General features: G+C 41.3%; 1 protein-coding gene across 3 annotated transcripts in view; it reads right to left on the minus strand.

Moving 5' to 3' along the window:
• ACAP2 (ArfGAP with coiled-coil, ankyrin repeat and PH domains 2) overlaps positions 1 to 17,395 on the minus strand; it is a 155,627-nt gene extending 138,232 nt beyond the window's left edge. For 2 of the 3 annotated variants that reach the window (XM_036243331.1, XM_036243329.1), the window contains exon 1: positions 17,105 to 17,395. In XM_036243331.1, the coding sequence (XP_036099224.1) occupies positions 17,105 to 17,157 (53 nt within the window). In that variant the 5' untranslated portion in view covers positions 17,158 to 17,395. The remainder of the gene's footprint in view (positions 1 to 17,104) is intronic. The other variant, XM_036243330.1, reaches the window with a different exon arrangement.
• Between the last annotated feature and the right edge of the window lie 4,830 nt (positions 17,396 to 22,225).

Here is a 22,225-nt window from a genome sequence, read left to right on the forward strand (position 1 = left end):
AGAGCAAGAAACTGAAAACCTATTTGAAAAAATAATGACAGTAAACTTTCCTATACAGATACACAAGTCCAGGAAATGCAGAGTCCCAAATAAGATGAATCCAAAGAGGCCAATACCAAGATATATCATAATTAAAATGCAAATGGTTAAAATCAAAGAGAATGTTAAAAGCAGCAAGAAAAAGCAGTTACTTACCTACAAGAGAGCTCCCCTCTATCAGCTAATTTCTCAACAGAAATGTTAGAGGCTAAAAGGGATAGGCAAGAAAAGTCATGTGATGAAAAGTAAGAACCTGCAACCCTGGCCAGGTAGCTCAGTTAGAGCATTGTGCTGAGTCAACCAATGACCACATAGACAAATAGAAAAAAAATTTTGATGTTCCTCTCTCTCCCCCCCCCACTTTCCTCTCTCTCTAAAATCAGTAAAAAATAAATTTTAAAAAAAGCAAAGCAAGGACCTACAACCAAGATTACTCTATCCAACAAAGCTATAATTTAGAATAAAAGGACAGGTAAGAGAATCTCAGACAAGAAAAAGCTAAGGGAATTCATCGCCACCAAACCAATATTATATGAAATGTTAAAGAGTCTTCTTTAAGAAGAAGAAAAAAAAGATTAAAAATGTTAACAAGTCCTGGCCGGTTTGGCTCAGCGGTTAGAGCATCGGCCTGAGGTCCAGAGAGACCCAAGTTCAGTTCCCACTAAGGGCACGTACCTCGGTTGCAGTTTGCCCCCGCCCTGGTTGGGTCATGCAGGTGGCAACCACTCGATGTGTCCCTTCACATTGATGTTTCTCTCTCTCTCTCTCTATCTAAACAAAATATGAAAAAAATGTCCTCGGGTGAGGATATATAAACAATACAATGGCAGTAAATACATGTCTATCAACAACTGAATCTAAAAAAACAAAATAAACAAGTAAAACAGAAACAGACTCATAGATACAGAGAATGTTTTGTTTCGTTTTGTTTATCCTCACCCGAGGACATTTTTCAATATTTTGTTCAGATAGAGTGGGAGGGAGAGAGAGAGAGAAAGAAACATCAACATGAAAGGGACACAACTTGTGGTCACCACCCACACGACCCAACCAGGGCAGGGGACAACCTGCAATCAAGGTACGTGCCCTTAGCAGAAACCGAACCCGGGTCTCTCCAGACCGCAGGCTGACACTCTAACTGCTGAGCCAAATCGGCCAGGGCCAGAGAATGTTTTGATGGCTGCCAGATGAGAGGGTGGTTGGGGGGGGGGGGGGGAGGCATCAGTAAAAAAAGGTGAATGGATTAAAAAGTACAAATTGGTTGTTACAGAACAGTCATGGTGGTATAAAGTATAGCACAGGGACTATAGTCAATAATATTCTAATAACTATGTATGGTGTCTGATGAGTGAGAGATTTACTTGGGATGATCACTTAGTATGTAATGTCTAATCACTGAATATATACCTGAAACTAATATAATATTGTGTGCCAACTGTAATTGAAAAATAAAAATGATTTAAAAGTGAAAAAGAAAAAGCACCTATAAAAAAAATCAAATGAAATTTCCAAAAGTGAAAAATACAGTTGAAGAACTCCACAGATAGGTTTCACAGCAGTTTATACACAGAAGATGAGCTTAATAAACAGGAATATAGGTCAATAGAAAACATTCTAATTTTCTATGAAGCATAATATTCAAAAGAATGCAGGACACAGAAAAAAAATTCTAACTTATGTGATGTTGAGTCCCAGAAGGAGAGAAAAAAGTGAAGTAGAGGCAATATTTAAAGAGATAATAATCAGGAATTTTACAAGCTGATGAAAGATACTCTATAAACCCCATACTTTATTGAAGAAACTCTGCAACCCCAACCAGGATGAATACAACAGAAACCACAATTACACATATCATTGTAAAACTGCCTAAAATCACAGGCAAAGGGAAAAAAATCTTAAAGATACATTTTCCTCAAAGAGCAACAAGACTAACAAACTTATAACAAATGATAAAGACATACAAAAATAACAAAAGACAATGAAATGACATTGTGCTTAAAAAAAAAAAAAAAAAAAAAATGCCAACCTACTAATCTATGCTTTGGAAACATCAGAGAAAAACAAAGGTAAAATCCTTGATAGTACTCATCCTAGTGCCCATTCTCCATTGCCTTCCTTGAATCAAACTGTTTTATTATATTTTACACTTTAATACTGAACCATATTTTTTTAAGTTTTTTTTATTATTTTGGAGACAGAGAGAGAGAGGAAGAGGTAGGAAGACAGAAACATCAACGTGAGACAGAAATAACAATTGGCTGTCTCCTACATATCCCCTACTGGGGATGGAGCCTACAACCCAGGCATATGCCTTGACCAGGAATCAAACCAGCAACCTTTTGGTACATGGGATGATGCTCAACTAACTGAGCCACAATGGCTAAGGCCTAAACTGTATTTTTTAAAATTATTTATTTATTTTTGTTACAGATGTTTCTCCTTTTTTCCCCCACTGATTCCCCCTCCTCCTCCCTCCCCGCCCTGTCTCCAGTTTTGTTGTCTATGTCCATTGTTCATGCATACAGGCATATACATTCTGTGATTTATCTCCCACCCCACCCCCTTTTCTGAGGATTGTCAGCCTGTACCCCACTTCCATGTCTCTGGGACTACCCCATTCCTCAGACTGTTATGTTCATTATATTCCACAAATAAGTGAGATCATATGATAATTGTCTTTCTCTGTTTGGCTTGTTTCGCTTAGGATAATACTTTCCAGGTCCCTCCATGTGTCTCAAAGGATAAGAGATCTTTCTTTCTTACAGCTGCACAGTACTTTATTGTGTATATGTACCACAGCTTTTTTATCCATTCGTCTACTGATGGACATTTGGGCTGTTTCCAGATCTTAGCTATTGTAAATAGTGCTGCTATGAACATAGAGATGCATATATTCTTTCTGATGGGTGTTTCAGGCTTCTTAGGGTATATTCCAAGAAGTGGTATCACTGGGTCAAATGGCAGCTCAATTTTTAATTTTTTGAGGTAACACCATAGTGTTTTCCATAGTGGCTGCACCAGTCTGCATTCCCACCAGCAGTGTACTAGAGTCCCCTTTTCTCCACACCCTCGCCAACACTTGCGTACAGTGGAGTAAAGACAGCCTCTTTAATAAATGGTGTTGGGAAAATTGGACAGCTACATCCAAAAAAATGAAACTAGACCATCAACTGACACCATATACAAGAATAAACTCAAAATGGATAAAAGACTTAAATGTGACTCATGAATCCATAAAAATTCTAGAAGAAAATGTAGGCAACAAAATTTCAGACATCATACGCAGCAGAATTTTCACTGATACATTACCTAAGGCAACAGAAACAAAGGGGAAAATGAACACATGGGACTACATCAAACTCAAAAGCTTCTGCACAGCAAAAGAAACCACCACCAAAATGGAAAGGCAACCCACTGTATGGGAGAGCATAATTGCCAACAATACATCAGATAACTGGTTAATTTCCAAAATATATAGAGTGCTCATACAACTCAACAAAAGGAAGACAAAGAACCCAATTAAAAAATGGGCAGAGGAACTAAATAGACACCTCTCCAAACAGGACATACAGATGGCTAAGAAACGTATGAAGAAATGCTCAACATCACTAATCACCAGAGAGATGCATATTAAAACAACAATGAGGTGTCACCTCACACCTGTCAGAATGGCCGCCATCAACAAATCAACAAATGAACTGTATTTTTTTAAGCAGTGAAAAATATTATAGCTAAAGTTGAGCATGTCTGTGGCATCACAGAAAATTAAAACACTGAAGAGAAAAAAATGACTATATTCAATAAAAAAATCTTGACTCATTTCAGGTACAAATTACTATCAGATTATAATCAAGTCAATTCCTTCTGTGAGAACTTCATCTCTGAAATATAAATATATTCTTATTCATATTCAATATATTAATTTACCACAATGTTTATAGAGATTTAACTCTCATTGTTTCTCATCTGTCTAACCTACAGATTGTTCTAGATACAATTCAATGGACAGAGACTGCATGTCATCTCAAATAAACATACTTATTTCCTCACAGTAGTTTTTTTATGTGCCCTCTCAGTTCACTTATCTTTTGTTCTGACATCATTTCAGATTTAAATCTTAAAGACACTAGTCCTCATTTTGTTTTTGTTTTGTTATTTTTTCTCCTCTTTTTTTGCTCAGTTTACCTTGTTTTCATTTGTTTTTTAATCCTCGCCAAAGGATATTTTTCCCATTGATTTTTAGAGAGAGTGGAAGGGGGGGGAGAGACATCAATGTAAGAGAGACACATGAATTGGTTACTTCCCCCATGTGCCCCGAGCCCCTATCAGGCCCAGAGATCATAACCCAGGTACATGCCCTTGATCAGAAATTGAACCTGCAACCCTTCAGTGCAAGGGCCAATGCTCTAAACACAGAGCCACATGGGCCACTCTACTTTCTTAAATACTCTAAACATAAAATCTATACATGGTTCTTTTGTAAGAACTTGACTGATTTACTAAGTTGACTGAAGTTTGTCCATTTAGTTTTACTGTTTCATCAACCACAACATTGATTATTTTCATTGCACAATATGCCAAATCCTTCATGCATTCTAGATGCTTCCAACCAATAGTTTATTTCCACATAGTAAAACCAACACCATAACTAAATCATTCAAGCTACTCTTCAAGGATACAAGAGAAAGAAGAATTAGTATTCTTAAGGGGAATTAGCATTATTAAGTGAGACAGTGAAAGGCATTTCAAATTCTCAATAATGTAGTATTATTCTCATTCATTGAGCCTGAGAAAAAGTAAAACCTGCCCAAAGTCTCACAACAAGTAATTGAAAAAGACAGAGATCAAACAGGTAATCTTCCTCAAAAGCCCACATACTTGGTCCATATTCACTACCCTAAAAAAGTGTTCTCCTATATGAATTATACTTTGCCTATCAACAGCACAGAAACTTTCAGTTAAACATCACAGATTGAAAACACCTACTTATCTCTATTTTCTCTAGAATTTCAATTAAAATGGGGGGGGGGGAGTGGGGGGGGGGGTCTAATCACAAGGACAAAGACAGAAGTTGGAATAATAATGTTACCAGAAAGAGAAACTGGCCCTGAGCGGGACTGCCTAGGGCCTGTCAGTAGTATGTGGGTTCTTGACTTCATGCAGGCAAGATTGCACGACACACGTCCAGGTGATTTTTAGCAGACATTTTACTAGGGACAGTAAAACAAGAAATGGCCTAGGACAGAAGAAGCAATAGGAGAGGGAGTAGGTGGGGAAATGAGCCTAGGCTGGCCTGTTTTTGCTCATTAAGAAGTCAGAGAATAGGGGGCCTTGGGGACAGGGTCAGGGGGTTAGCCTGGGATGAGCTGCTGCTGCCCATGCTCCCTGGCTGTAAGCTTAAGGGGCCCCTTAGATGTATGTGGAGGGGGAAGGAGAAGGTGTAGGCGTGCTCCTGGGAGGAAGAACATATGCAGGGACCTTCCTTCCGGGGTTTAAAGGAATATCCATCAGTTTTATGTTGCTATACCAAAATGAGATTTATTCCCTTTTCATCTGTCCTTGGGTGTGATTGGCAAATGGCACTAATTGGATTTTGCTATCTATCTCCCTGAGTAGGGTGATTTAAGCTATTGACTCTCTGGTTGGGGATAAGTGTAAATCTTTTACTCTTAAGTGTCCTTGGTTACAGAAGGTAGGATTCTGCTATTTACTGATGGCTGTAAACTGCTTGGGTGTGTAACAATCTGTCTCAGTTTTCCTATTCTGCTTGCCCTGGCTTACAAGCCTGTGTCAGTAATAACACAATTCTGGAGACTGAAAGGCAAATAAAAGAGGACTAACTCACTTAGACCAAAGAAAACCAAAACCTAAGTCTTCAAAATGCAGTGACATAGCCAACTTAAAGCAAGAAGATTCACAACACAGACTCCCAAAATGGTTAGAACCATGAAGGAGTCATATGTCTCAAATCCAGGTATGAAGGGGGGAGGGGGGATGGAAAAACAGGAAGATTGGCTGAAATCTTGTACTTATAAAAAGCATTTAAAAAAAAAAAAAGCAATTAGACTCCTTAGCTCCTCACTCCACTCCTCCATACTGACATGACAACTTCTCCCCACCCTGACAAAAGATGAGAGCTTTATTTTCTGTAAGGGTTTACATAATGAAATTAAAGGCATTGAGGAGAAGTCAGAGAAAAATTCCCAATGAGAGTGAGAACTCCCTACCCACAGCCCCTCTCCAGCCCCCTTACCTACCTAGCTTGAAAGCAAGCATTTAGACTTCATCTCTCAGACAGAACAGAGCTCTTAAAGACCACCAGTCAGGTAAAAAAAAAAGAGAGAGAGAGAGAGAGCGCGCGCGAGAGCGAGGGCACGTGCGCACTAAAGACATTTGGGACTGGCCCTAATAAAAACACTACCCTGGAGTGAAACCTACCTGACAGTCAACAAGCCATAAGAAAGTAGACCATAGTTCCAAGCACCTTTTTTTTTTTTTTTTTGTCACTCAAGGACATGCTTTTATTGATTTCAGAAAGATTGGGAGAGAAAGAAAGAGAAACATCGATGTTAAGAGTGAAACATGGATTGGTTGCCTCCCGCACACACCCCAACCCGGGATCAAACCTGCAACCTGGATACGTGCCTTGACCAGGAAAAGAACCTTATGGCGTGTGGGCCGACCCTCCAACCCACTGAGCCATACCAGACAGGGCTCCTCATTATGTGAAGCAAACAGAGAGACAAGAATCAGCAGAAACATTTAAGGAAAACTTCTAAAAGAAAATCAGAGACCAAAACAAACAAAAAATGACTTAAAGAGAGAGCCCGTTTGGTGTGGCTCAGTTGGTTGAACCACATCCCATGCACCAAGAGGTAGCCAGTTCTGTTCCCAGTCACAACACATGCCTGGGTTTCAGGCTCAATCCCCAGTGGGGAGTGTGCAGGAGGCAGCCCATAGATGCTTCTCTCTCATCGATGTCTCTCTCTCTCTACCGCTCCCCTCCCTTCCTCTTTCTCTAAAAAAAATAATCAATAAATGTAAACAAAAATAAGAGAACCTCCCTGGCTGGTTTGGCTCAGCAGTTAGAGTGTCAGCCCGCAAACCAATGAGTTGCAGGTTTGATTCCAATCAAGAGCACATACCTCAGTTTTGGTTTGACCTCAGCCTTGGTCAGGGTCATGCAGAAGGCAACCAGTCGATGTGTCTCTCACATCAATGTTTCTCTCTCTCTCTCTCTCTCTCTCTCTCTCTCTCTCTCCCCTTCCCTCCCACTCTATCTGAAGATAAATGGGGAAAAATATCCTCGGGTGAGAATAAAAATAAATAATAATAAAAAAAGAAAACTAATTTAAAAAAAAGAAAATCATGAACTCTTCTAAAAAATAAAAAAGAAACAAGATAATTCAGAGAGAAACAAATTAACTATGATTCATTTCTTCAGCTATGTAAGAGAAGCTCTAAAAGAATGAGCTGATATTAAAAAGGACTATTCAGACAGTAAGAAAGACATCATGGAAACTAGGGTTAGAAAATAAGTTGCATACATCATCCAGAAATTTAGAATAAAAAGGCAAATAAATAAAAAGAAAGAAAAAAAGAAAATTAGAGAATTAATTCAAAATATGAATATAAAGATAATCAAAATTCTAGGGGGGGGAAAAGGAGGAAAATTAATTATCAAAGAAATAATAGGATTCCCCAGAACCAAAAGACATGAGTTTTCAGATTCAAAGGAAAGTATCCAAGACAATACATTAAAAAAAGACCCATCCAAAGGCACATCATAATGAAATTTCGAAATACCAGAAATAAAGAGAAAATCTAAAACACATTCAGAGACAAAAAATGAATCAGGAAATCAAAACAGCACCCTATGTCAACAGCAACACTAAAAACCAGAAGACAACAGGATAATACCTGCAAATACTAAGGGAAAATGGTTTCAACTTGGTCTTACAAACATTTCCAGATACTGTAAAGCCTCAAAAAATTCACCTTTTCAAAGGAAGGCAATAAAAACTATGCTCTGCCAAAAAATAAATAAATAAGAAAAAAGAAAAGTAAACAGAAAAGACAACAATATGAAAATCAAATCCAATATCAAAAAAAGAGGGGCAGCCTTGGCCTGTTGTTCAGTGGTTAGAGCGTCTGCCCGAGTACTGAAGAATCGAGGGTTTGATTCCGGTCAATGGCACATACCTGGGTTGCAGGTTGGATCTCCGCCCCTGGAGGGGTCCTCTGAGAGGCAACCAAACGATGTGTCTTTCTCACATTGATGTTTCTCTCTCTCCCTCTCCCTCCTTCCTTCCCACTCTATCTAGAAATCAATGGAAAAATATCCTTGGGTGAGGATTTAAAAAAAAAAGAATTCACCCAGCTGGAGCAGCTCAGTTGGTTGAGCACTGTCCTATGCACTGGAAAGTTGCCGGTTCAATTCTAGGTCAGGGCACATACCTGGGTTGTAGGTTCTGTCACTGGTTGGGCATGTACAGAATGCAACCAACTGATGTTTCTCTCCCTCTCCCTCTAAAATCAGTAAAAATAGCCCTGGCTGGTTTGCTAAGTGGTTAGAGCATCAACCCAAAGACCAGTGAAGTTGCGGGTTTGATTCTGGTCAAGGGCATGTACTTTGGTTGCAGTTCGTTCCCAACCCTGGCCGGGGTCATGTGGGAGGCAACCAGTCGATGTGTCTCTTTCTCTCTCCCTCCCTCCCTCTCTCTCTGTCTGAAAATAAATGGAAAAATATCCTCAGGTGAGGATTAAAAAAAAATTTTTTTTAATCAATAAAAATATATTTAAAAAATAAAATAAAATATACAAAGAGCTCTTAAAACTCAATTAGAAAATAAAAAACCCAATTAAAGAATAGGCCAAAGACCTTAACATGGACCTTGCCAAAAAAGATATACAGACATCAAATAAGTACATGAAAACATGCTTTACATCATATACCAACGGACAAATGCAAATTAAAGCAACAATGAGATACCACTACACCCTATTAGAATGACCAAAATCCCAAATACTGACAGCACCAAACGCTGGTGGGAATGTGGAGCAACAACACTGCAATGAGAGTGTAAAATGCACACCAACTGTGCTGGTGTGGCTCAGTTGGTTAAGCATTGTCCCATGCACCGAAGGGCCTTGAGCTAGATTTCCAGTCAGGGCACATGCCCAGGTTTTGGGTTTAATTCAAGGTCAGGGCATGTGCAGGAGGCAACCAATCAATATTTCTCTCTCACATAGATGTGTCTCTCTGTCTTTGTCTGTCTGTCTGTCTGTCTGTCTCTCTCTCTCTCTCCCTATCCCCCTCCCTTCCTTCCTCCCTCTCCCTTCCTCTCTAAAATCAATAAAAAAGAAAATATAATGGCACAATCACTTTGAAAGACAGTTTGGGGGTTTCTCACAAAACTTAAACATAATCTTTCCATACAACCCAGCAATTGCACTACCTGGTCTTTAGCCAAATGAGTTGAAAACGTATGTGCACACAAAAACCTGCACAAAGATGTATACAACAGCTTTATTCATAATTGCCAGAACTTGGAAGCAACCAAGATATCCTTCAGTGGGTAAATAGTTATATAAACTATGGTACATCAAGACAATATAATATTCATTCAGTGCTAAAAAGAAATGAGCTATCAAGCCATGAAAAGACATGTTAGAACCTTAAGTGTATATTACTAAGTGAAAGAAGCCAATCTGAAAAAGCTACATACTGTATCACCCAAACTATATGACATTCTGAAAAGGGCAAAACTGTAGAAAGAGAGCACACATCAGCAGTTGGGGTGTGGGGAAGGGAGGGGAAGAGAGGGATAGACAGAGCACAGAGTATTTTTAGGACAGAGAAACTACATTGTAAGATATTAAAATGATGAATACGTCATTACACACTGTAGATATCAATAAAATGGACACCACCAACAGTTAGCCCTAATGTCAACTACAGACTCTGGGTGATAATGATGTGACAATGTAGGTTCATTGACTGTAAGAACTGTACCACTCTCACGAGGGATGTTAATAACAGGGCAGACTGCATGTGTTAGGATAAAGAATATATTAACCTAAAACTTCTCTAAAAAATATCTATTTAAAAAAGGGGGGGGGGGCCCTGGCCGGTTTGGCTCAGCGGTTGGAGCGTCGGCCTACGGTCCAGAGAGACCCGGGTTCAGTTCCCACTAAGGGCATGTACCTCAGTTGCAGTTTGTCCCCGGCCCTGGTTGGGTCGTGTGGGTGGCAACCACTCGATGTGTCCCTTTCGCGTTGATGTTCCTCTCTCTCTCTCTCTTCCTCCCACTCTATCTCAGCAAAAAATGGAAAAATGTCCTCGGGTGAGGATAAAAAAAAGGGGGTGGGGGGCTGGCCAGTTTGGCTCAGCGGTTAGAGGGTCAGTGCGCAGACCAGAGAGGCCAGGGTTTGGTTTCCACTAAGGGTATGTACCTCGGTTGCAGTTTGTCCCCGGCCCTGGTTGGGGTCGTGTGGGTGGCAACCACTCGATGTGTCTCTCTCACATGGATGTTTCTCACTTTCTCTTCCTCCCTTTCTCCCTCCCATTCTATCTGAAGATAAATGCAAAAATGCCCTCAGGTGAGGATTTTAAAAAAAGGGGATAGTCACAAAATATATATCTGACATATATATTCATGTATCCAGAATATATTAAGAACTTCAAAAATAAAACGCAACCCATTTTTTTTTATCCTCTGATTAAAAAAAGGATATTTTTCCATTGATTTTCAGATATAGTGGGAAGTAAGAGAAAGAGAGAAAACATCAATGTGAGAGAGACTTATCCATTGGTTTGCTCCCACATGGCCCCAACAAGGGCCAGGGATCAAACTGCAACAGTTATGTGCCCTTGACTGAAATCAAACCCAAGACTCTTTGGTCCACAGGCCAACGCTCTGACAGCTGAGCCAAACCAGCCAGGGTACAACCCATTTTTCTTAATGGGCAAGCAATCAGAAAAGAATTTCACAAGAAAAAACATTCAAATGGCCAATGAGTACTTTTTAAGGACTCAACATCATTAACTAACAGGAATATTAAAAACATAACCACATTGAGACTTCTGAATCAGCAGTAAGGAGCTTAGATATTACCACTCCATCCTAACATGTAAAACGCTGAACAAAGAAAAATCAACAACTTTTATTTGATCCATCAAAGAAATGAGGTCACAGGGCAAACTGCTGCCCCAAAAAGTGAAGAGATAGACAGGTGAATACTGGAGTAGAAAACTATGTTGGAATCAGTGTTGTGTCCCTTGAAATCCCAAAGTTTTAAATTTTGATGAAATCCAATTTATCAATTTTTTTCTGGTAGTTTGTAGTTTATTCTGGCATAGCTAAAAAACTATTGCCTAATTCAAAGTCACAAGATATACTCTTTTGTTTTCTTCTTAGAATGTTATAGTTTTAGCTCTTCTTACATTTAGGTTTATGAGTTAATTCTGCATATGGTGTAGGGCTCTAACTTCATTCTTTTGCATATGGATTTCCAGTTGTTCCAGCATCATTTGTTGAAAAGATTTCTTCCTAAACTGAATTTATTGGCACTCTTATCAAATATTGGTTTACATAAATGCAATGTATTCCTATACTCTCAATTCTATTCCACCCATCTATATTTCCATCCTTGTGTGAGTACCACACTACCTTGACTACAATAACTTTACAGTAAGTTTTTCAGTTGGGAAGTAAATTCTCCAACTTTATTCTTCTTTCTCAGCATTGTTTTTTTCTATTGTGGGTCTCTTGCATTTCCATATCCCTCTCTCCCTCTCTCTTTAAAAAAAAAAATCAAGCCCTGGCCAGTTTGGCTCAGCGGTTAGAGCATCAACCTGCAGTCCAGAGAGACCCGGGTGTGGTTCCCACTAAGGGCACGTACCTCGACTGCAATTTGTCCCTGGTCCTGGTTGGGTCATGCGGGTGGCAGCCACTCAATGTGTACCTTTCTCTCTCATCGATGTTTCTCTCTCTCTCTCTCTCTCTCTCTCTCTCTCTCTCTCTCTCTCTCTCTTCCTCTCTCTCCCTCCCACTCTATCTGAACAAAAAATGAAAAAATGTCCTCGGGTGAGGATAAAAAAAATAAAAATAAAAATCAATAAAAACATATTTTAAAAAAATAAAATAAGAAACATCAATGTGAGAGAGAAACCTGGATCTGCTGCCTCCCCCACACCCCCTACAGGGAATTAAGCCTGCAACCTGGGCATGTGCCCTGACTGGGAATCCAATTGGTGTCCTCCCAGTGCATGGGATGATGCTCAATCCACTGAGCCACACCAGCAGGGCCAAAAGCCAGTTTTAAAATATCTGTATGATAAAAGACACCATATGAAGTCTGGTACATTACAAAAGCTTGTTCTTCCTTATTTCAACTTAGGTTGATATTATATTAAATGAAAAATTAGAAGCTACAGTGAGGAATAGCAAGATTCCTATATTTCAGTTCATGAAAAAAAAAACTGCTTTATAATTCAATTCTACCACCTCTGAGATGAAAATCTATTTCTCCTCATCTCTTTTTTTTTTTAAATCCTCACCCGAGTATATTTTTCCATTTATTTTCAGACAGAGTGGGAGGGAGAGTGAGAGAGAGAGAGAGAGAGAGTGAAACATCTATGTGAGAGAGACACATCAATGTGAGAGAGACACATTGATTGGTTGCCTCCCACATGACCCCATCCAGAGCCGGGACCAAACCGCAAACAAGGTACGTGCCCTTGACCTGAATCGAACCCGGGACTCTTTGGTCCACGGGCTGATGCCCTAATTGCTGAGCCAAATCGGCCAAGGCCTCATCTCTTACCCACTACATATTTTCCATGTATAATGTGCCAATCGTTAACGATGTATCTGTTGTAAAGATTTAAGGTAAAATGGCAAAGCAGCCAGGATTGGCGCCAGTTTAACAGCAAAACATAACCAAAAACAATAAAATTGGAATAAAATATTTTATTCCAATACTTTCACCCATTAAGAACTTTCGCTCCAGCCCCGCAGGTGGGGCTCAGTGGTTGAGTGATGACCCATGCATCAAGAGGTCACCGGCTGGACTCCCAGTCAGGGCAGGTACCCAGGTTGTGGGCCCAATCCCCAGTGAGGGGCATGCAGGAGGTGGCCACCCGATGTTCTCTCTCATCAATGTTTCTATCTCTCTCTCCCTCTCCCTTCCTCTCTCTCTAAAAATCAATGGGAAAAAATGTATTTTAAAGAACTTTTGCTCCAAAACACCTTTTAAGATTTTTATCCTAAGTTACTGAACAAGGATCATATCTGAAATAGACTACAAACAAACAAACAAACAAACAAAAACCTTCATAATGGTGTACAATAAACACTGTTGAGGTAAAAAATAAATGTATCAGATAAAGACTGAACTGTCTGTAGGCTTGCTAATGCCAGTATTTTTATTTTTAAGTATTGTTTAAACCAAGTATCTTTCACAATTCAGAAAGCACAGATTAATCCAACTTTGTTTCAAGCAAAATACTCACTTCCTAATGAACTATGATTACATAAAGGAAAAGCACAAATTTAATTAAATTTTAAAAAGCAACTCAGAGCCCAAACAAGTTCAAACTTCTTTAACAAACGTCTGTCAAAAAGAAACTTCCCACCCTGAAAAAGTACACTTAGACACACTGGTTTTCTTGTAGATATTTAGATGAATAAGATTTTTCCTTTAGAAGGTTTTTTAAAACACTGAGGCAATCCAGAATGAAATAATTAAATGTGCCTTCTGATCTAAAGAGGAAAAAAAAAGTTCTCTGGAATGTAAAAGTTACCACTAACTTTATTCAAATGAATAAAGACAATGTTACAATAGCAAGATCCTTCTCCCTCTATTTTAACCAGTCCTCGGGTTTTCCTTATCAATCAAACAGGAAAATTAATGTTTAAAGCTGGAACACTGGTGAAATTTTTCTTCAGAAAGATCTGCCTTGTGCATTAATTCTACAACACCCAAGGCAGTTATGTCCACATTCCAAACTTAAATGCCACAAGATTCATTTGTGAATTAATATAAAAATAGGTAGTAACTTAAAAACAGCACGATGTATCAGAACACTACAAGGAATAAATAGGGCAACTGCCCTGATATCAAAAAACAAGCCCAGGCCCTGGCCAATTTGCTCAGTGGTTAGAGTGTCTGCCCATGGACCAAAAGGTCCTGGGTTCAATTCCAGTCAAGGACATGCACCTGGGTTGAGGTTCAATCCCTGCACCCCGATGGGGCGCAGGTCAGAGGCAACCAATCCATGTGTCTCTCTCACATTGATGTTTCTCTCTGTCTCCCTCTCTTCCTCCAACCCCCTTTCTCCCTTTCACTCTCTCTGAAAAGCAATGGAAAAAGTATCCTCAGGTGAGGATTAACCAAAAAAAAGGGCCAGCCCTCACAAATCTTCTGTTTTGATATGAAAGTTTCAACATATCGCTCATAAAAACAAGTTTCTCTTACACATAAAGCATGTGAATAAAGACTTCTGAAATATTCTTTTCAAATGCTATAGAAACCTACTTAGTAATGGGATTATAGAAAAACTGTAAAAATTAGGAATGCAAATGATGAGACCTTTATTTCATGGCATTCTTCCCTCTATTGCAAATCTAATCTAGTCCCAAAAATATATATATACAAGATATTGGAGTTCTTTGAATCTTGGTTTTTCTTCTTAAATTGCAGCCAACAATCACTGGAATATTGGAAATAACTCTTAAAAATCTCAAATATCTTAATAATATCCCATATAACTTAATCAGTATCTTTCCCTATTTTATATTCAGTGACTGATTCCTTTATGTCAAAAACAAAGATATGTCCTGGCTTGTGTGGCTCAGCTGGTTGTAGCATCACCTGATGCAGGTCGCAGTTTCAATTCCTGCTCAGGGCACATACCTAGGTTTCAACTTCAGTCCCAGTCAGGGCTCCTGCAGGAGGCAACCGATCAATGTATCTCTCTCTCACATCGATCTTTCCCTCTCTCCTCCTTCCTCCCTCTCTAAAACCAATAAAATAAAATTTAAATATACCATATGGTTTGTGACCAACACCAGTGGCTAGAAGCTTTCCAAGTCACTTCCCTCAACTTTTTTTTTTTTAATCAAATTTAAACAATAGTGTGGGGAAGGTGAGAGGGGTGGGAGCAGGGAGGAGGGAGTCAATGGGGGCAAAAATGTGGGACATCTATAATACATTCAACAATAAGATAAGTTTAAAAAAGAAAAATCAAATTTAAAACTAAACTACACACAAAGCCAGTCTCTAGAAGAAAAATGCTGTGATTACTGCGTTAAAAATAAATAGCTGACTCATAGTAATAAACATTTCACAAAAAGCAGAACTTTATAAGGTACACTTTAAAAAGTACTTCATTTGCCACACAGTCCTGAACAATTCATCTGTCTCCTGAGTCCTTCAATTCACCCAGAATATGCAAGTTTCAAAAACCAATACCAACAACAGCAATCAAACTAGGTGCAGCTTTTTACAAGTAGCCCTAAACTCCAAATAAAATTAACAAGACCCTGGCCAGGTACCTCAGTTGGTTAGCTACACCAAGGTTGTTGAGTTCGATCTCCCTTCAGGAGACATACAAAGAATCAACCAATGAATACATAAACAAATGGAACAAGTTACTGTTTCTTTCTCTCTCTCAAATCAATTTTTTAAAATATTTTTTAAATGGGCAACAAAAATAAAAAGTCAAAACTGGAACGTGTTCTTAAATTTTCTCTTATTAGTAGGAGTTCCTTAGTTTTACAATAGTCTTCTTTTCACTTAAAAAAGAACGGGAAATCTAATTAACAGTGATAAGGATGAGAACAGTTAGTTCCCAGACAGAGGATGCAAGAATTTACAACGCAGGCTTGACCTAGAGATCACACACACACACACACACACACCCCCCAATACTCCGGGGAAACTTTCAAGAAATGTCACTACTTAACGGAAGTTTTAAGGCTTTTTTTTTTTTTAAGGCCTAATAATAATGCACTGTAAAATACAACCTAGCAAACTCCATTCTCCAAAACAATTCAAGAGTTTCCTACGATGCCCGAAACGGAAAGAGCATGTACTCTGGCCACCCTCAGGACTGCCACCTCCCACAGGGAAGGGAAGGGAAGGCAGCCCAGGAGAATCCGAGGGCCACCACACATCAGTTTATGTGACAGATCTGCTGGGAGCATCTGACTGTGATCCAGGGCCCTCCCGGGCCGACGCTGGTGGGAGAGGAACGTAAATGCAATCTTCAGAGCCCTCCTACTTCCGTTCTCAAAACAGAAATGCGCTGTTTTTCCTACAGCTCACCCCTCGACCGAATACCTCTCAACAGCGGTGCCCCCTTCAAAAAGCTCAAGTGGAAGGCAAAGCAGATAGTCTCGGACCAGCGTCCACAGAATGTGATTGGTCGAAGTGCTCCCACCTTGACTCGGCGCGAACCACCCGCCAGCGCCTTCCAGAGAGCCCCTCTACCAGGGGATACGCAAGCAACACTAGTCGACGTCCCAGTTCGCCCCCCCACTACCACCACCACCACTTCCTCCACTGGGTAAGGGGAGCGGAAAAGCGCAAAGAGGAACTAAGTGAACTGCAAGAGGGTGCCCTGCAAGCTCTCTTAAAGAGAGGGTGGGGTGGGGGTGGAAACGAAGGAGCGGAAGGGGAAAGGAAGAGCTACAAGAGGAAGGGGACGAGCGCGCGCGCCAGAAAAAGGCACGAGTCTTCGTGGACGCGGCTGCACCCTAGTCCTGGGAGCGGGGCGGGCACGCCCGGCCTCTGGGTCGCTTCGTCCCGGGCAGTGGACGAGGCAGGGGGATGAATAAGCAACGTCCTCCTCCCAGCCAGCCTCGCAGCTCAGAAAGGGTCGGTAGGAGCTGCACTGTGTTCGCCGGATCGGGAGCGGCGACAACGGCCGCTCGCCCCGTCGAAGGCTCAGGCTGCGGGGCCCTCCGTGCGTTCCGCCGGCCGGCTTTCACGCCCCCACCTCCGGGGTAGGCAGCTCCGGCGTGATGCCGGCCCGGCGCTGGGCAGCCGCGCCAGTTACCTGAAACGGGGCGAATCCTTCAGACACTCCTCGAAATCCACCGTCATCTTCATCCTGCCTTTGCCTCCGCCTCGCCTCACCGGCGGCGCTGGAAAAGGCTAAGGAGCCGCGGGAGCGGCTGTGCTGAGTACCAAGACGGCTACGGTGGGCGCACGGCCGCGACTAGCGCTGCGCGGAGCTGAGCAGGGCGCCTCGCCCGAGGGTCATAGCAGCCGTGAAGACGGCGGCGGCAGCGACGGCTAGTCAGGCCCCAGTCCGGCCCCTCTTCCTCCCACCCCCAGCTGAGCGCCGGCCTCAGGGAAACGGCCCGGGAGTGACAGCCTCCGCCAGCCAGCCACAAACCCAGCGACCAATGGGAGGGGCTTCCGGCAGCTCCGCCTGCGGGCGCTCAGGCAACGCACCTGAGCGACGATAGCCCAAGCCAATGGGCAGAGCGACCGTAGGCGCCTTCTTGCCACATGCGTTCCCGAGGGCCAACCGGGATGCGAAACCGTCGTTAGGCGGGACGCACCGGTTGCTGGGAGGCTGGCCGCTGAGGCTCCTTGGGAAGGAAATCACGTGGCTTCGCGCCGCGCTTCCCTCCGAGCCCCCGCCTCTTCTCCTGCTTCTCCAGCCCCGCCCTGCTGAGCTGCCAACGCGGAGGAGCCGCCTCCTGCAGGTCTGAGCAAGGAGAGTTGCTTTTTAAGGCAGCTTTGGCAGAAATCTGAAGAGGTTAGGAGAAGAAATTCAAAAGGAAGACATACGCTAAGCCACTGATTCCTTTCAGTTTAAAGAAACTGAGGCCAGGGAAGGAGCAAGGATAAAAGTTAATGACAAAATCCCTCTTTCAATTATTGGCTTCATGGCTTAAAAATTTAGAAATATCTCTTATGTGTATCTTTTCATATAACCGGAGAGACTACTTCCTGAAGGAGCTGGCATTTAGAGTGACTATCAAAAGATCAGAAGGATTTAGACAGGTATGAGAAGTAAGACGTTTCATGTGAAGGAATCGTTCTCAAACCACAGAAGACATTCCTTCTTATAGACACCTTTCTCTCTGGAGCCTTCTACAATTCTACGATAGGGTTCTGAAAATCAGGCTCACTTACTCCAACTTGCAACACCTGCACCATAGATACATTATATTTAAATGTATACTTTTTTTATTATCTATTTTCAATTTATTATTAATTTTTGTTTTTTGGGTTTTTTTTTAATACCCAACCTGAAAAGCATAGGCGTATCCATAAAAATGCACACGTGGCTTTCTCACTGTAAAATACAGATATACCACTGATCCAGAAGAACTGTCCTGAGGCTGAAATAGATAAGACCTCTAAAGGTACTTAATCAAGGTACTCATTCAGTAAATGTTGACTATTATCATAATTGTACCACTTTTTCTTCAGTGCCATAATCAGTGGTTAAGTTTAAGCCTTCTCACTTCTACTGCCTAAAGTCTTATATAACCCTTTGACCATCTGGCTAACTACATAGCATAATGGTTTGTTGCTGTTCATAACCTATGGTTATATCTTGTTCTCTTTAGCACTTTCAGGAATTAACAATATAATTTTGAGACATTTCAAAGAATATACAAGCTTTATAAATGTTTTATAAATGTGTCTTCTTTTGGTTATAAACTTGGTTTCTCTTTTTTTTTCTTTCTTTATTTCTTTATTTTTTTATCCTCACCCAAGGACATTTTTCTGTTTTTTATTCAGATAGAGTGGGAGGGGGAGAGAGAGAGAGAGAAACATCAACGTGAAAGGACACATCGAGTGGTTGCCACCGCACAACCCAACCAGGGCCGGGGACAAACTGCAACCAAGGTACGTGCCCTTAGCGGGAACCGAACCCAGGTCTCTCTGGACCACAGGCCGACGCTCTAACCACTGAGCCAAACCGGCCAGGGCAGTTTCTCTTTTCTAATTGAACTATATAGTCCTGGAATTCACAAAGCTTTTCTTGATAACTAGAAACTATTGACAATTAAAGGTTGTGGCCTCAGGCCCTGGCCGGTTTGGCTCAGTGTTTAGAGCAACGGCCCATAGACCAAAGAGTCCCGGGTTCGATTCTGATAAAGGGCACGTACCTGGGTTGCTATTCCACCCTGGGCCCTGGTTGGGGTCGTGTGGGAGGCAATCAGTCAATGTGTATCTTACATCAATGTTTCTCTCTCTCTCTCCCCCTCCCACTCTATCTGAAAATCAATGAAAAAGTATGCTTAGGTGAGGATTAAAAAAAAGGTTCCCTCCTCAGACACATCAGTTAATCAAGCCGGCCTCTTCTAGATTTGTAACTTCTATGTCAAATTTAGAAATAGAGTTGGCTATCCGGCCGGTGTGGCTTGGTGACTGAGTGTTGACCCATGCATAAAGAGGTCACTGGTTTGATTCCCGGTCAGGACCACATGCCCAGGTTGTGGGCCCAATACCCAGTGGGGAGTGTGTGGGAGGCGGCCAGTCGATGCTCTCTTTCATCGATGTTTCTATCTCTCTCTCCCTCTCACTTCCTCTCTCTCTAAAACCAATAAAAGGAAAAAAAAATTTTTTTTAAAGAAATAGATTTGGCCATTCTACATTTAATTGCATTCCTGATGAATAACAACTAATCTGTATATACAATAACTTATTGTTTCAATGCTTCAACACAGTGTAACCTTTTGGAAGGTGCCTTAAGTGACACTTTGGAATTCAAATTAAAATTCAACTGTATGGCACCATCAATACAAATAACTAAACTAATTATCAAATAAACATGTTTCTATGGATGGCTAAATTTACATATACCCATTTACTGATAGCAATTTCACATTTTTTGTGTGCCCCATTTTGTAAAGCAAGCATTAGAGGGTGTCAATGGTAATGTATGTCCTAACTTAATATTGCCCTGGTCAGGTGGCATAGTTGGTTGGAGCATCGTCCCATACACCAAAAGGTTGCAAGTTTGATTCGGTCAGGGCACATACCTAGGTTTTAGGTTCAGTCTCCAATCGGGATACATACGGGAAGCAACAGATTGATGTTTCTCTCTCACATATCCTATTCTCTCTCTCTCTCTCCTTCTCTCCCCTTCCCCTACCTCTCTCTCTCTCTCAAATAAATACAAACATATCCTCTGGTGAGGATTATAAAAAAAAAAAAAGAAGAAGAAATGTTAAAAGTGGGGTAGGGTGGGAATCCCAAAGTGTCAAAGGTCGTAAAACAAGTTTCAGAGCCACTCTACAACTTCTGCTATATATTTCTTGATGTATCCTTTTAACCTGTGCTCTTGGAGCTTATCACTTTGATCTGTGTCCCAATTCCCAGATCCAAGGAGAAAATCTGATTAACCCAGTTCATTTTTTCATGACAAGTCACACAGTTTCCTTGCAAGCCCAATAGTGTGGTGGGATCACTGGAATTAATTATTTGTACAGGAATGGGGGTAGGGATGAGGGCAGCAGGGCAGCTGACTATAGACAAGGCAGTTTTCCTAAAAGAGGATGTCAATGGCTGGGCCCCATCAAAGAGCTCTCACATTCATTCAGGACTTTGGCCTCTGACTCACAGTCCTCCACCCCAACTCCTACCATTAGTTAAAGTGATTTCAACATTCACTTGTTCTTTCATTCAATAATATCCACTGATCATGTACTCTGGCCAGACACTACAGGTGGTTCTGAGGTTTATAGGTGAAATAAACCAGTGTTTTGTTTCTAGAGCTTTCAAACCAGAAGAGGAAACACATGACAAATTCTGGGTCAGTGGTATGCACAGGGAGCTACTCCTACTCAGAGTCATTTCTCCTGGGTAAGGAAATAGAGTTCTATCTCTGTAAGTATGAGAAATCTTGAAAAAGTACAATCTAACAGATGAGGAAGTTCTTTCCAAGGGCCTTTAATCACAGGGAACTATGTGACTAAAGAAGTAAACAGAGCCCTGGCCGGTTTGGCTCAGTGGTTAGAGCATTGACCTGCGGTCCAGAGAGACCTGGGTTCAATTCCCGCTAAGGGCATGTACCTCGGTTGCAATTTGTCCCCGGCCCTGGTTGGGTCGTGCGGGTGGCAACCACTCGATGTGTCCCTTTCATGTCTCTCTCTCTCTCTCTCTCTCTCTCTCTCCCCCTCCCTCCCACTCTATCTGAACAAAATATGGAAAAATGTCCTCGGGTGAGGATAAAAAAAAAAAAGAAGTAAACAGAGGTAAACAGTGACATTGCCTGCCATGCTAAGGAATTTGTATCTTAAGGAAATAGAAACCATTAGAAGAATTTAAGCCTGGAAGTGACTGATCTAATTTGAATGTTAAGGAGAGTGGGGCAAAGGGGTGGGGCTATCAGGACAGACTAGATGCTGTAAGCAATTCTGAGGTTATCAAGAGATAGTTAAGTAATACAAATAAAAGTCTGATGGCCAACTGAATGTGAGGAAGGGAAAGGGGAAAAAGACTAAACTTTAGGGTGACTCCTGTTTCAGGTTTAGTGACTAGCGGGAGGTGGAATGCCATTCGCATAAAGAAAACATTTATCTGTGTGTCTCAAAATATGTCAATACGGGAAATCCTTAAATGTTCCTGCGTTAAACCTTGTCTCACCCAGAACATTCCATGCACAAGCGCAACCTTGAATGTCTCCTGCTGTCTCACTCCCACATGTTCACTTCACAACTCCAAACCCCCAAGACTCTTTTTATCTCTTAACATTTAAGGACTTCCCAAATTGACATATTTGGAGACACAGAGATAACCACCCTGGCAGCTTTGGCTCAGCAGTACAGCGTCAGCCCGAGGAACAAAGAGTCACAGGTTCAATTCCAGCCAAGGGCACAAACCTTGGTTGCGGTTCATCCCCAACCCTGCCCTGGTAGGGTCATGTGGGAGGCAACTAATTGATGTGTCCCTTTCCTGTCGATGTTTCTCTCTCTCTCCCTCCCAGTCTATCTGGAGATAAATAGAAAAATATCCTCGGTGAGAATTATAAATAAATAAATAAATAAATAAATAAATAAATAAAATGCCTCCATACCTGTCCCTTCGTCATTCCCTGACAATGTCACATATCCAGCACTGGATCAACCCAAAGATTTCCTTTATGTTCCCCAGTCCTAGTTGCTGAACAATACTAGAGACAGTTTATATCTTAAAGCAGTTGAAGTCA

This window comes from Molossus molossus, unplaced genomic scaffold (assembly GCF_014108415.1).
Source record: "Molossus molossus isolate mMolMol1 unplaced genomic scaffold, mMolMol1.p scaffold_m16_p_5, whole genome shotgun sequence".
In the NCBI taxonomy this organism is placed as follows: Eukaryota; Metazoa; Chordata; class Mammalia; order Chiroptera; family Molossidae; genus Molossus; species Molossus molossus.